The sequence below is a fragment of the Gavialis gangeticus genome, unplaced genomic scaffold (genome assembly GCF_001723915.1).
Source record: "Gavialis gangeticus isolate Ggan-Ray unplaced genomic scaffold, GavGan_comp1, whole genome shotgun sequence".
NCBI classification, from domain to species: domain Eukaryota; kingdom Metazoa; phylum Chordata; order Crocodylia; family Gavialidae; genus Gavialis; species Gavialis gangeticus.
Genome location: NW_017729032.1, coordinates 260326892 through 260341433, shown reverse-complemented (window position 1 = coordinate 260341433; position 14542 = coordinate 260326892). Strand labels below are relative to the sequence as shown.

The 14542-nt window shown below is 39.7% G+C and overlaps 1 protein-coding gene across 2 annotated transcripts in view; it reads right to left on the bottom strand.

Annotated features, from left to right (window-relative positions):
• Nucleotides 1-14542, bottom strand: part of CBLB (Cbl proto-oncogene B) — a 214898-nt gene that overhangs the window by 8755 nt on the left and 191601 nt on the right. The window contains exons 15-18 of one of the 2 annotated variants that reach the window (XM_019525790.1): nucleotides 9716-9804; nucleotides 9461-9592; nucleotides 7855-7995; nucleotides 1905-2024 (exon numbers count right to left, since the gene is read on the bottom strand). In XM_019525790.1, coding sequence (XP_019381335.1) covers nucleotides 1905-2024; nucleotides 7855-7995; nucleotides 9461-9592; nucleotides 9716-9804 — 482 coding nt within the window. The remainder of the gene's footprint in view (nucleotides 1-1904; nucleotides 2025-7854; nucleotides 7996-9460; nucleotides 9593-9715; nucleotides 9805-14542) is intronic. The other variant, XM_019525791.1, reaches the window with a different exon arrangement.

The window sequence follows — 14542 nt, the reverse complement described above, 5'->3', positions numbered from 1 at the left end:
CCATACCAAGTAGTCTTTTTGAATCCTAAAGTAAGGTGAATCAGTTCATCTTGAAACTCATTAATTCCACAGGAGGGAATTACTACCACTATAAGAACAACTTTCCAATTAAAATATGACATGATTTAATTCACAGTTTTCATTTAATTCAAATTAAATTTAATATCTTGATGTATATTATGCTGAATTAGCAGGATATTAATAGCAAAGGTTGAAACACATGGACATTTTAGAAGGTGGAGGGTTATGGAATACACATAGGTACTGGAGCATTTATTAAGTAAAAACAAGGAAGCTATTTGAGATCTTTAATAGCAGGCAACTTGCAATAATTTAGCAGAAGTAAAACTAGCTCACAGAGACAGCACAGAGGGAACATACCATACTCTGAAGGTGATCATGACATTATCATCATCATGTTATTATGGTAGCACCAGAAGTGCCTCAACAGAAATCAAGGCCACACTGCGCTACGCAATAAGAAGTTGCTACTCTGATCATTTTACATTGTAAGATAAATACTCTGGTAACCTTTTTAAAATTGCATCTAAATAATAAGCACAAGCATTATAGTAGGGGCACCGGGATACTGAATATGCAATCTATTACCTGACCTACCAAACTGGTTCAGACCTTTAACAACCATTAAAGATTCCATGACATTTTTCAGACTTCTCTATTCTCTCCTGTAACTGCAATTAAAAATAGATTCTTCCTGTCTTATGCTGCCATATAACAACTCTTGGATGCTGTTAAAGAGACCATTCTATCTGCACTGTTATGTATAGCCCAATTCTTCTAATAACTGTGCAGGCACATAACTCAATGGGACTACTTGCACGAGTAACATTTTGCACTGAGGTAACTGCTTGTGGGCTCAGGACCACAACTGGCTAATTCATCCCAACAAGTTAATCTTTCTTACAACAGCTGATGAGAGATGAAAAGAAAATTCGTGAAGAATAGAAAAATAGGACTAAAATCAGCAGGATTTAGGGGGTATCCATGAGCAATACTGATGCCACTATTTAAGTATTTCTGTTTTAAAAACTGCCCTGATTTTGAGTTGATAAGATCTCCTAAAATAGCATTGTTGTATCACAAAAAGCAATTGGTATTTCAAGGGGTGTACTGACTGGTTCCTACTGGGCACAAAGGACACTGGCTCTCCATTTGCCACTCCATTTTGCGGTCACAAACAGCTTTGTGAATCCAACTGCAGGATGCAGCCATCACATAACTGTACTAGAGAAGCAATGGGAGTGTTATCTGGATCAGAGACTGTCAGCTTTTTAATCTGTTGTGGAAATTTGCTGACTTGTGTAGTTAAAAGCAATGAATACCTTGCAAAGCTTATAAGTGACCAAGTACTTAAAAGTACTCAGATCCTTATTACAAGGTACATCAGTATGAAGGTAAGAGAACAACAATAGGCAAGTTCAAAAGTTATTTTTTTCATGAGACAATAAAAAGAGAGCAAACTTGGTCAAGAACTGTAATAGTCACTGCTTGACTTCTGGCCTCTTGTGACCTCAACAGATAGAGGGAAAATTACTTGTCATTTCCCCAGAAAAGTTTCAGAATGGACATAAAAACAGCCCGTTTCAACTGCTAGGAAAGAAATAACTCACTTTGGAGATGTCACTGTTACTCAGGTTAGGGCCAGCCACACAGGATTTTGCTTGCTAATGTAATATCCATGTCCACTGTACTTCTGATGGATTCATTTTTTAAGCAGAAAAAGAATTGCCATGTGACTTGCTGTGATGGGCAGAATCCACTCTTGATGGCAATGTGTGTGCAAGGCTTGGAACAATCTAGCAAACAGGACTTTAGCTTTTTTTGTGCCAAGATCATTTGCATTCTTAGCCAGATTCTCTCTCCCTGCATGGTTGTTGCCTTACCTGAACAGGATGGAAGCTGATCATAGTCTTGGGATGTTCTATTAGTTTTGACATTGTCCCCTGTTAGTCTTCGAGCAGGTGGCAAAGGAGCTGGACCAGTAACTGGATCAAAATGGAGATCTATAAAGAAAACCAAAAAGACCCAGAAGATACTTAAAACTAAAACTTTTGTAAGGCTTACATGCAAAGTCTATAGACTATCTTTATGAACAACCTCCTTCAGAAAAGTAGGAGCTATGAATGCAAACAGAAGTATCCCCTTTATAATCATGTGCTGGTGACTGAAGGAAGTAGTTAATTTAAAAGTATGTCTCCCTATTCTGCAGTGATTGTGATGAGTGCTGAGATTCCAGAGTTGACTTTAAACTAGGTGACTTGGCTTCTGACAACAGCATAGACTAAAGTGCAACACAGACTACAAAACCTGCCTGAGAAACTGGATATATATTTAGATAGCTAGCCCATGCTGAGCTCTGCACTAACACAGTTATTTTGCTGGACACACTCAAGCTGGCTAGTGTTAAGTTTGCTTGGGATGGCTACAAAAGCTCAAGTCATAGCAGTGAAAACCATGCAGATACACTTTTAATGCAGACCCTGGTTTACAACACACAACAAAGAAAGTAGGGGTAAAACTGTACATCTTCCTTTGTCAAATATAGGAAAAAGATTAAAAGTCAAAGATAAGAAAGATCCTAAAACATTCAACTCTTTTGATCTTTTTTTTAAGCCGAACTGTAATTCAGCAAGTGCTGCCCTGAACATGGCTTCTTTCCTGAATTGGGCCCAATTCATTATATAAAGGCTGCAGTGACAGTACGTGGTGTAGTGCACATGCGCAGTGATACAACTGATGCATGGCTGTGAAACTGTCAGAAGTCTTCTTTGGAACCAATCATCATAAATCAGAAGTTTGCAAAGTCATTCATTATATACACAGAGTGGCTTACTTGACAAGATGTATGGTAATCAACATAGCTTTGGAAACCAGGTTCTAAAAAAAAAAAATAGTGAAAAAAGCCCCTATTCTATGCAAACACGTGTCAGTGACAGTGTATTTTCATAACGTATATGGAAAATTTTAAGTGACCATGAAATGTATTGTTCAAACTTTGTGTCAGCAGATACGAAATGTTAGTTTTAAATGTTATTTATGATACATGTTCATTACTGTTACACTTCAATTCCAAGTAATTTGAAACTTCACACAGCTTTGGGAATAGCAGATAACTTTAATTTTCAAACTTCTTACGTTAAAATTCCTGGCCTTGAATTCATGACTGAAACTTTAAAATCTCTTAAATTGCAAAGTCATCCCATGTGTACATGCACAAACAGTGGCTTGTTTGACAAAATACATAGTGAACTGAATTCTGCAACATGAAATAGACAATGTACTGGCAGATTATAACATTCAGATCTTGATGCACAGCAGAAAATATACCATCAGAAACATGTCAGAAAGGGTCACTTGGGTTCAGCCTAATTACTTGAAAGCACTTTAACATTTTTTGATGCTTCTAAAGTCAATGTTTATTTTCAGTGAACTTCCTTTAATCTTATAACTGCTGTTCTGTGAAAGACACCTGATTTTTATACTATTTTGGTGACACATTATAATGGATTCAAGCTAATGTATTTCTTTACAGCCACTTACAGATGTGAAAAAACCTAGTGCTTTACCTTAAGCATGGTGAGCTCCTGCACTGAGCGCAGCACATGTCCAGAAGAGGCATTATGTCAGCTTGACTCAGCACGCCTGACTTCTATGTATATCACATACTTCAGCAAGACTTTTTGGGCTTTTATCTAATAGCTGATTGAACAGCTTTATATAAAAACTCCAAAAAAACTCGACAAAAGTGCTCAATCTAGATAGACACTAAGGAACCAGGTCAACTGATGTGCTTCCTCTTCCGTTAAAGCGCTGGGTTGAGGGAGGAGGGGGGTTCCCCCACATCGGTCAGTAGCCTACATGATTGAATAATTTATGAATCAACTTTATGATTTTCTGTTCAGACTGCAGTATAATTGGGACTTGTATCAAATACATGCTTTTTGGCTATGCAAAGGGAAAATAGCATTTACACAAACAGAAAACAAGCATTTATGGGTAGCAGTCATGCTACCCATAAATGTGCTGGAGGTACTGAAAATACTACTCTATTTGAGTCATAGACTTAAAGCCATAGATCTTACAGCCGATACTAAATACTGAAACACTGGACTACGCAAATGATCACGTCTGACTGACCACTGCAGCAACAGTGAAAAGGACAGTGGTACCCAGATTATTTGCATCGAGGTGGTTCACAACTGACTGAATTTGCAACAGGTTGATGAATTAAGGACAAACTACTTGGCTGCTTTCTTCAGCTTTTGTTTCAAAGGCAGCTGCTTCCCAATTCAGCTAGAGCTCATTAGCAGTCTTGCAGAGCTGTTTGCTATCATTGCATATGCCCCCAGCTACTTTGCAAACCCTCATTCTCAGAACCTAACAATGAGAGAAATATGCAGGTTCTATTGTATAAGCAATCTGGGGGCAGGGACTGTCTTTGTTTCATGGTCGTACATTAACCAGTCCAATGAAATCTTGATCCATAGTGGAGGCTACTAGACACTATCAAGGATAAATAAATACTCAAGCCCAAAATTTTCAAAATATGCAACTAATAGTATTCAATATTTAGGTACCTAAACTGAAACAGAATATGACAAATTGACAGGAGCTTAGCACCTTAAAATCCTGAGACCATGCAAGTGTGTGGCCATACATTTCTATACTTGTTATAAATATTTGTTATATATCAGATTTGTTGAAAATGCTGAAGGCTTGTACACTACTTGATCTGAGTATCAGACATGAATACCAGAGTTCATAGCAAAATTTTACTCCAAACTCATTCAGATTGCTAAGAATGAACAATGTCTTTACAGAAAAGGACTGTTACAAAAACCTTGAAAATGGAAGGAAATAAATAGTTAAGGATATGATTTTTTTTTTTTTTTGGACAGAATACGATTGGTTAGCACGAATAATGCCAATTCATGTTTCATCACAACATAACCATTTCAACTCTGATCCAAGCATTTTTAATAATATTTTGGATATTTAAACAGATATTTTATTACCTTGTCTTTGGAACTGAATTATTTTAAGTGTTATAGGTAAATTAGATCATCAAATAATAGCAGATGTATCAACAGGTGGTAAAATTTAGGGGTATACTGTAAAGATTTTCTTGGCCGATACTGATGGCTGAATATTAATCAGCCATATAGGCCAATATGGATCCGATAGCCAGTTTACAGAAATGTAGCCCAGCATCCTGCCGATAAGTCTGGGGGGGCAGGGGGGCAGGGGGAAGCAGATTGAGGCCCCCCACTGTGAGGGAGGAACTGGGGAAGGGGCAGGCATAGGCGCTGCCCAGCCAGGACACTGAATGGGACACCAGGGCAGGGTGGAGCCACAGGCAGCTTGTCAAGGGGTGTAGCGGGGAGGGTGGGCAGCTCCCTGCCACTGCACACACCCCTTGGGGAGGCATGGGGGACCACCCCCCAAGATTTGTACACAGGTCAAGGGAGAGCTGCCTGCTATAGGCTTGGGACCAGTGGCTACACCATTCTCTTCCTGGCAGGGGGCTGGGACGGGGCGGCACTCAGGGCAGGCAGGGTGGGCGACAGCAGTGCTGGGAGTGGGGGTCTACAGGGAATTTTGGGGTGGCTAAGGCCAGCCTCTCCAAGTGCTGCCACCACCTGCTCTGCCCCAAAGTGCAGCCCCAGCCCAGACACACCCCTGCCAGGAAGAGGCTGGCACAGCCCCTAGCCCTGAGCCTGCAGCCTGCCCTTAACTCCATGCAGAAATGTGGGGGAGGCACATGTCCCCTATGCCTCTCCTGGGGTTGCACACAGCGGTAGGGAGCCAGTCGCCCCTTCCTGCCCCTCCCCGCACTCCCTGGACACCTGTGGCTTCACCCTGTCCTGGGGTCACATTCAGCTACCTGGCTGGGCAGTGCCTGCCTTTGTCCCAGCCGCTCCCTCACCATGGGGGCCTTGATCTGCATCCCCCCACACACCTTCCCCCCACAGACTTACCAGCAGGACACTGCTCTCCAAGCTGTTAGGCTGCATTCCTAGCCATGTGCATGCTGCAGCTGCGCACATACACACAGCATTTATCAGTGACATTACCAGCTATATCAGCTAAAAAAAGCTGATTGCCAATAATGACAATTTTCCTTGCATCAGTGCTGATCCAATATGTGACCAATATATCAGTGCATCTCTAGTAGAACTGTTCTTCACTTACATCATTGATGTTCCTGGAGAATAGTCGTGTCCATAAGGTAGTTTAATAGGAAAAGGTATATAACAGGGGTTTTTAACCGGGGGGTACTTGGGATGGCCTCAGGGGGTACTTAGCAGCAGGCACCACCAGTGCTTCCACTGGTCGCCAGTCGGCCACAGGGAACACCACCTTCCCACCGCACGTTTGTTAACTGGCTGCCGGGGGACTCCTCTCTCAACCAGCTGCTGGGGGTACCCTGACCCAAAAGGGCTGAAAACCCCTGGTATACAAGATGGTTGATTTCTGATAAAAATTATGCTTTTATATGGAACTGCAGTTGGAGCATGTCAACATCCATTATTAACATGGATATATAATATTTCTATGTTTTACTTTTAGAAGTTTTGTGCTTTGTTCATAATTTGACATCTCTGCAAAGAAACACTTATTTAGAGTCAGACCTAAGATTGTGCTGTTGTGATAATGATATTGCTCGTACTTGCACACCCACCTTGAAATTCTGGGATCCTAGAGCACCCCTCAATTTATCCTCTGCTAAACCCCAAATCCCTATGCTGTGGAAACAAACCATCTTCTGCAACCCAGGAGCATTCCTGTTAACTGCCCTGGTGCCTCAGCCACCCTGCTTTCATCTAACATCTATATATCACATGTCTACTGGGAAAGCAAAGAAAATATAGGTTGGCTGGGTGCTATAAACAAAGCAGAGCAGCCTCTCATTTTTGTCTTGATTACACCACAACCCAAATTCCTTCTCTTCCAACAGCTTCCTAGGCATGCTGAAAGGGGAGCAATGACACCACATAGCACTGCATGAAAGAATCCTTTGGTCATGGAAACAACTGACCAAAAATACCCTCCTGCATCTTTCAAAAAAGTAAAAGGAGAACAATTCATTAACTGTACCATGTGTTTCCATACCTTCAGGAAGGTCTGAGGCATTTTACACCAAAAGCAGCAAGCAGAGCCAAATTAATTAGCACAGACAACCAAAAATTGTACCTCACCAGGAAGAACTATCAAATCAATCACAGCAATGAAATTTCAATGCTACATACAAGTTGAAAGCAGAATGAAATAAGGTTGGCAATGATTTGGGGGAGTAAATTTCATTATTAGCAAGGGGATAATCTTGGTTTAGTTTAGTCCATATGTGAACCTTTGCATAGGGGCAGTTCTAGCAAATATGTTGTCCATTTCTCTTATGTTCTAGAGTTCTCCCCAGGTCCCAATTACAAATAAGACAAAATTCACTCATTACATCATCCTATAAAAACCCAATACTGCTGGGCATGTATGACAAATTATAGACACTGTCATCACAGAGAGCTCAATGGAAATGTGGCACTTCAAAGGAACTGCTCCTGCTAGAAAAATGCTAGTTACCAAAATGTCACTCCCAGTATAAAAATACTGATTTTCTCTCATTACTTTGTGAACATGAGAAGTGGAGATTTTATATTCTTTCTGGGTTGTTTAATTGCTTCATTCAATTTAAAAAAACTGATCTCTCTGTTTTTTAGATGGTTAGTTATAGGCGTATATATTTTGCCATGCAGTTTCAATGACAGTATTATCAGCACAGGTAACCTTTTGCTGTAAACGAAAATAAATGAAAATGGTTTGTTTTTCTACTCTTACCTGAAGGAGGAAGGAACAGCTCATGTCCTGAAGGAGGTCGGCTTCCTGAGCCACCAGGTTTTGTAAGCTCAATGATGCTGTGACGAGCAGGAGGTGGTGGTGGAGGAAGTGAGGGTGGCGAGGTGTCAAATGCATCTTCGCCTGCGTTTAGAGAAGACTAGTTACATGAGCAAAACTTCATTAAGAACAGTACAATAAAAAGCAAGCTCAAAATTGATTTTCCTTGGCAACTAATAGAGGACCTCACTCATAGGGTTCATCTAGCAGTTCAGTAAATATAATAATGAAATTGCACATCTGATGCCTTTTGTGCACAACCCAAAATTTAAAACATGCTGGGAATGACCTTTTTCCTGTATTCAGGTTTTTTATACTGGAGGAAAAAAAATGGTTTCTCCTTAGGTTGTAAAATAATCAGGGCATTTGTGGCCAAGCTGCATATACTGCATCCTAAAAAAAGGATTCACTCAAAAATCAGTTGTTAGATGACTGTTACACACCAAAGTGACAAATAATATGCTGAATACAGCAGGTTTGTTGTAAACTGTATTCATCTTCTGTGTCATCTTACCAGGAAATAATTCAAGACAAAACTGGAGATCAGTGGTTCAGGCCCAAGAGCCAAGAAACTGTAGTCCTTGAATTCATGGGAAACCTTGTTTTTGCCCTATGTGAGAACTGTTGCCTGCAGGTGTTCAGGTTTGCCAAAAAGCTTGATTCCTACCCATGCTACCTTTTCTTGCAGTTCCACATGTTTCTGCACTGCACACATTGGGGTCTCACAGTGCATAGTGCAGCAGCATGGCTAATTCAAAGACTCTAAGGAACAAGAAAAGCAGACGGTAGCAGGACTTAGCACTTGTACTAAGGCAAGCTCAGTTGTGCGTTATGGAGGGTGCCAGAGCACAAGTATAAGCCCCAGCATGGGTAAGGAGCAGCTTGGTTACCATCTGTGGTACTGGAATACTAGAACTCCCTCTGGAAGGTAGAATTAGGGATCAAGTCTGGTGATTATAGCAATCAGAGAGACTAGATCAGTCCCTGTTAATCCCAATATTGATCCCCTTCACATAGTGAAATGAAATTAAATGAATAAAAAAAAGTATGCGTGGTGGGGGGAGGGGAAGGGACTCACAATATCTGAAACAGAATTTGGATCCCTTGGACTCTGACCCATCTTCATTGTGGTGTAAATGGTTTTGCTTCTATATATAACCAGAAGAAGAATGTAATATGCGTTTACAACTGTTTCTGGCACAAGGACTTTCAGGTAAATTGCTGCTAAACTTATACAGATATGATGAATTTTCCACATATCCCAAGAAGCAAAATCAGCACCTTCCACATCACTGGCCTTCAACCACTAACAAGGAATTTGAAGTTAACTGACTAAAAGTAAAAAAGCTGCAATTATCTTGGACTGGATAATGACATTGGCTGTAGAGCAGTGATTAAAGAAGATCTATGCAAGTACAATTATTCTGTCTAACCCATAGTTCATTTGAAATTCTTAATAAACCTGAAGTCTTTTTTGCAATAAGTGTATTACTTGGTTAATCTACACTATATGAACCATTAAATATTTAAATGGGCAAAGGTTGACAACCTAAAGGTGGCACCAGAAGATCATAATCAGAGGGCGTCCTGTTGAGCAAAGCGCTGTGTTTTGGGTTGTCTCTTGAAGGCGGTCGTGCAGGGGGCAGAGGTACTGGAACACCAGGCGCATCAAAGACTTCTCCTGAATAACATAAGTACAGGAAGTAAATGCCTTCCTGCTATACCCATTTTGGAGAAATTTTCTTTTTTTACAGAATTAAACATAAAAATACAGAGTAAAAAAAAAAAATAGTGAAAAATATACCTAGCTCTGGGTGCTTTGATTTCTTCATCTCAGAAGCAGCACTGTGTGTTCCATTCATTATACCAGTGCACGGACCGTTTTCACACACCCTGAAAACAGAGATCAAAAAGAACAAGTCAACTGATGACTCCTAAAATTAAAAAAATGAATGAGAAAGCACAGTATATATGTTACAGCTAAACAAACGGAGGAAAGGAAATTATCACAAACGTCAGACTCGCATAGATGTAGGCTTCCCCCCTTCCCTCCCCCAACACACTTTCAAAGCAACCAATTAATGCTTGCAACCACAACACCCCTTTCAGGAAATGTATTATTTTCCTAATGAGGAAACTGAGGGAACTGAAAAAAAAAAATAATCAAATCTCACTCAAGATTGCCATGCAAGGCAGTGTAAGAGTTCACAGCCCTCAAACTCAATCTATTAAAATAAGCTGCTTCTTCCTACAGCAAAGGTATATATGTAAGCTCAGGGTGCAGACAGATGTAACAATAAATAGTTAAATGCCATTAAAATGATTCAAAAGGGCCAGCTGTACAAATGTTCCAAACATTCTGGTAGTGGCTGGTGTGCTCCAAAATAATAACTCTTTAAAATAAGGTACTATTTTGAATGGTTTCACTTGTTATTAATATTTGTTCACAGGGAAGCCATCTGTATTTCTTTTTCTCTGCTGATGAAACCCCCGCTCCCCTCCCAGTTTAGACCCTACTGATGCTGGGCTTTCCAGTCCCAATGCTAGACTGGGATTCGAGGCTGGAGACCTGGGCTCCTGGTGGCAAGTAGCTCCTCTCCCCTACTTCACTGCAGTGCTCTCATATCTCCCTTCCCTGTGGGAGAGCCTCCTCTAGCATCCTCTGGCTGGAGAGCCAAGCCTACATGCAGTCACAGCAATTTTGAAACTTTAAAACTGGGGGACACCACAGGGACTGTACGTGTGCCATGCAGTGTAAAAAATACACTTTTAAAACATTTCCAAGCTGATTGCATTTGGAAGCATTTCCAAAGTTACTTCTGTCCCCCTCATTCTCTTTTTTTTTTTTTTTATTAAAAGCTTGGGAGAAAATGTGACCAAGATAAACAAAGAACCAAAAGATTACTGAAATCAAAGGCAGTGAAGCCTACTAAGAAAAAAACCTGAGCACCTTAAACAGGAATAAGACTACATAAATAATAAAGTGCGGCAAAATTCCTACTCAAATTTATACAGAACAGAATGAGCTAATTCTGGCTAGGCAATTTAGCAGTCTCAGCTTGTTCTGCTGTTGTCAATAAAAGCAGTGCAGTACTTTTCCTTCTGTATTCTTTTACTACAATTTTATTCCTTCCTTCAAATGGAAATAAACTGTTCTGTAAAAAGAAGCAGAAGTATCAAATTGGCAGTTAAAACTACTCAGAACCAGCAATTGCAGCGTTTTAGGCAGTGAAGGAGAAGAAGTGAAAATCTTGCCATAAGAACTGAAATAATTCTGAGTAGATGATATGAGAGGACTCTGATTAAAGACTGAGGGACGTTAATAAGAAACCAAAATCATATGAACGGGTAATACTGACACTTCACCCCATGACAGGAACCATGGGCTCTGCATAATTAAGAACAATCAAAATGAGTTTCTTCAGTCAGAGGAAGCATGGTGGGTGTGTCAGTGTATTGTTTCAACTATGCTGGATTACATATGGCACTGCCTCTAATCATAGAGGAAGCTGCTAGTGTGGGACCGATTTAGAATTTCACTCATAGGGCAAACATCAAACCACACTGGTAATATAGATGGATGGATGCATAAATGTCTGCAACTATTTCAAGTAGGAATGAAGTGAGACCTATTAGATTGTGAGAGTAAGTGGAGGGAGCATTGCTGGCATTCTTTGAAGCTAGATTGGTAAAGTTTAAAACGTTGTTTGAACAGGCTTTGACTCTTTTAGCAGATGCATTATGTAGCCTAAACTTTTCCAGCTCTCCTCTGCATACTCAAAAATTCAATCAGCTGCATACAAGATGCTTTCACACAAAGCGACAAATCAACCAAGCAACTAATCGTCTGCCCCAAAAAAGTTTCAACAAGCCATTTCATATATTGTTAAACCATTACTTCAAGCGTTAAAAATGCCTGGATTGGGTTCCATTAGACCAAGAACATGAAATCTTCAAGTAAATATATGCTTTAAAGACAGGACATGGGAAATGAACGATTCCTTAATCAAACAGCACTGACGATGGAAGATTTAGACTGCCCCCCCTTAAAAAAAAAAAGTCATGAGATCAGATCCAGGATTTTAATGGATTTACAACTGGAATTCATTTGGTTCCTTATGTATGGAAATTAAGTTTTATGTTAAGAAGCAGAGGCATAGTATCCAAGCAGAATGAAATCTTGAATTCAGTTGCAAAATGGCAAGGTCAACAGATGTCCCCTTTCTGCACTAAACATTGGTGATCTATTTGAAGATGACTCAGTAAGGCTTCCTGCAAAGTAATGCACTCTTTCACCACATGCAATGATAAGTTTTAAATGGTATAAATGTACATACATAGAAAGAAGTCCTAAACGTACTGCTGGAAAACAGGAAACAATCTGCGTTGCAAAAAATTAATTAGTTTTCATTAAAAAATTCCCTTTTTAGATTTTAATTGAAAAAATAATTTTTGGCCACTAAAAAGTTTTCATTTTTTTTTTTTTCAGTTAAAACCCAAAGACTTAGAGGGAAAGTGATTTACTATGATTTTTTTTCATTTGATCAATAGAAGCCATTTATGACAGAAGTATTTTGAATGAAAAGTTTCACTTGGTTCCAGCTCTAACATCTAGATCATTGGTTGGAATACATTTGCTTAATGAAATGTGCTCTTTTGACTAGTCAAATATCAGCATCAACAACTTCTTGAAACAAAATTTTGAGTACTTAGAATATTTATGTATATGCTTCATCACTATACTTTCTAATGCTTAGTAGTTTTCTTTTTTTAGTACTAATTTTGTCACAATATATAATCTGTACAAGACTTACTGCATTAATCATTAATGAAATCCTAGTTTTAAATATAAAACATTTTCTGTGGGAAAAATGCTGGATTAATGCCAGAGCAGCAATGGTAGGCAACTACATTTGTGTGATCTCTCTCATGGTTCAATAAGACTAAAAAACAAATGCTGAAAACAAGGAAGTTTAGAGTTGGCTTTTAATGGATAATATTACTAGGTGGCAGGGCTGAGGTCCCAAATTATATTCTCAGAAATAATAAAAAGCTCCTAAAATTCTTCATAGGGGCTTTTGCTGCCCAATATGAGTCCTCAATAGCTGCAGAATCACTGGAGTCTGTTCCCATACCATATACTCTTACAGCTTTTGCTGTGTTTTCATGAGCCATTAATTCTTCCTCCTCTTAGGCAGAGAACTCAGCTTTCTATTACATGTCTGACATGGCAGAGAGAGGGACTCCCAAATGGATAAACAAAACAAAACTTCAAATAAATGTGGTCATACATGTAAAATCCCAGAGCCATTTAAAAATCTATCTTTTCTACACAGTGAATTCTGTACTAAGTTTCTACTTGAAAAAATAAAATAAAATAAAAACCCTTCCTCCAGAACCAGCTGGAATATAAAAGGTCACAGTGACAAAATATCCAGGGAACTGTAACATTCACATCTGTGCACCAAAGTTTGGGTCAGCATTTCTGTTAATAACAGCATCTACGTCCAGGAATTTAATAACCTGGACCCAAGAAGCAGCAAGAATGTGCCATTTGACCTAGGCTATGCTAACATACTTTGATTACACGTGTAAAACAATTTGCTAATTGTGAGATGAGGGGATAAGCTTGGTTTTACTGCACTTGGTGACTAACATAACATTTTGAAAGAAAAGGCAAAAAGTCCCTACAATTGCCAGTATCTTGATGCATTTTTGGACAGCAGAAGAGTTTGGTGTACAAAGAAAGTCTCATATGAAAGCACATGTAAAAAGGGCTTTAAAGGTTTAAATCAGTTGTTACATGCAAGACAAGGAATGAAGAAAAATGTTCATAAGCGCAATTTTATTTTTATAGTCACTGTCCAATGATTTGGTTGTTTTTCTACCTTTTATTTCTTCTGAGAAAGGATTAATCAAAACGTCAAAAGCTGAAATTTTTAAACCTGACTCCGGGGGCGGGTTTCCATGTCCAGGGGGATGCAGTTTCTGGTGCTGCAAACCACTCTGTGGTGCCACAAACTGCACATGAGAAATGTGAAAACACGTTCATAGTAAAATTTGCTACCAAGAAATCCCAGTACCAAAAAAACAGCACAGAGCAGTATTGGTAGCATGTGCTGGACCAAATGGAGGGCTGGCCACCCAGAGCAACACTCTGGCTGCCGGCCCCTGCTGAACCATGACACCAGGTAATACCTTCACCCAGGGTAATTTGCTGTGCACCAGAGTACATGTGTAGAGGTATGCAATGGGGCACAAAGCAGTGGCACAAATTTGTGCTGCTGCTATTTGTGCCTCTACAAGCGCACGGCCCTGCACTTGGGGACCCGCCCTGGCAGTTTAAGTGTTGCCTGCAATTAGTAATAAATATATGGCTAAATACTTGAGACAGCTCTGAAAACCTCAAATTAAAAAGGAAAAAAGCACTGAATGCAGTGGCAACAAAACAAGGCTAGTAAGTTATGAACCACACAGGTACAAATATGGTGGCCTGCAGATAACTTTATGGGTTTCATTCTCCCTCAAGTTCAGCAGAAGAGGTCATGGAAATATTCAACATTTTTAGAAGGCAAGCAGCTTAACCATGATTACTAAAAAATTTACATCAGTGGGGGGGGGGGGGGGGTAT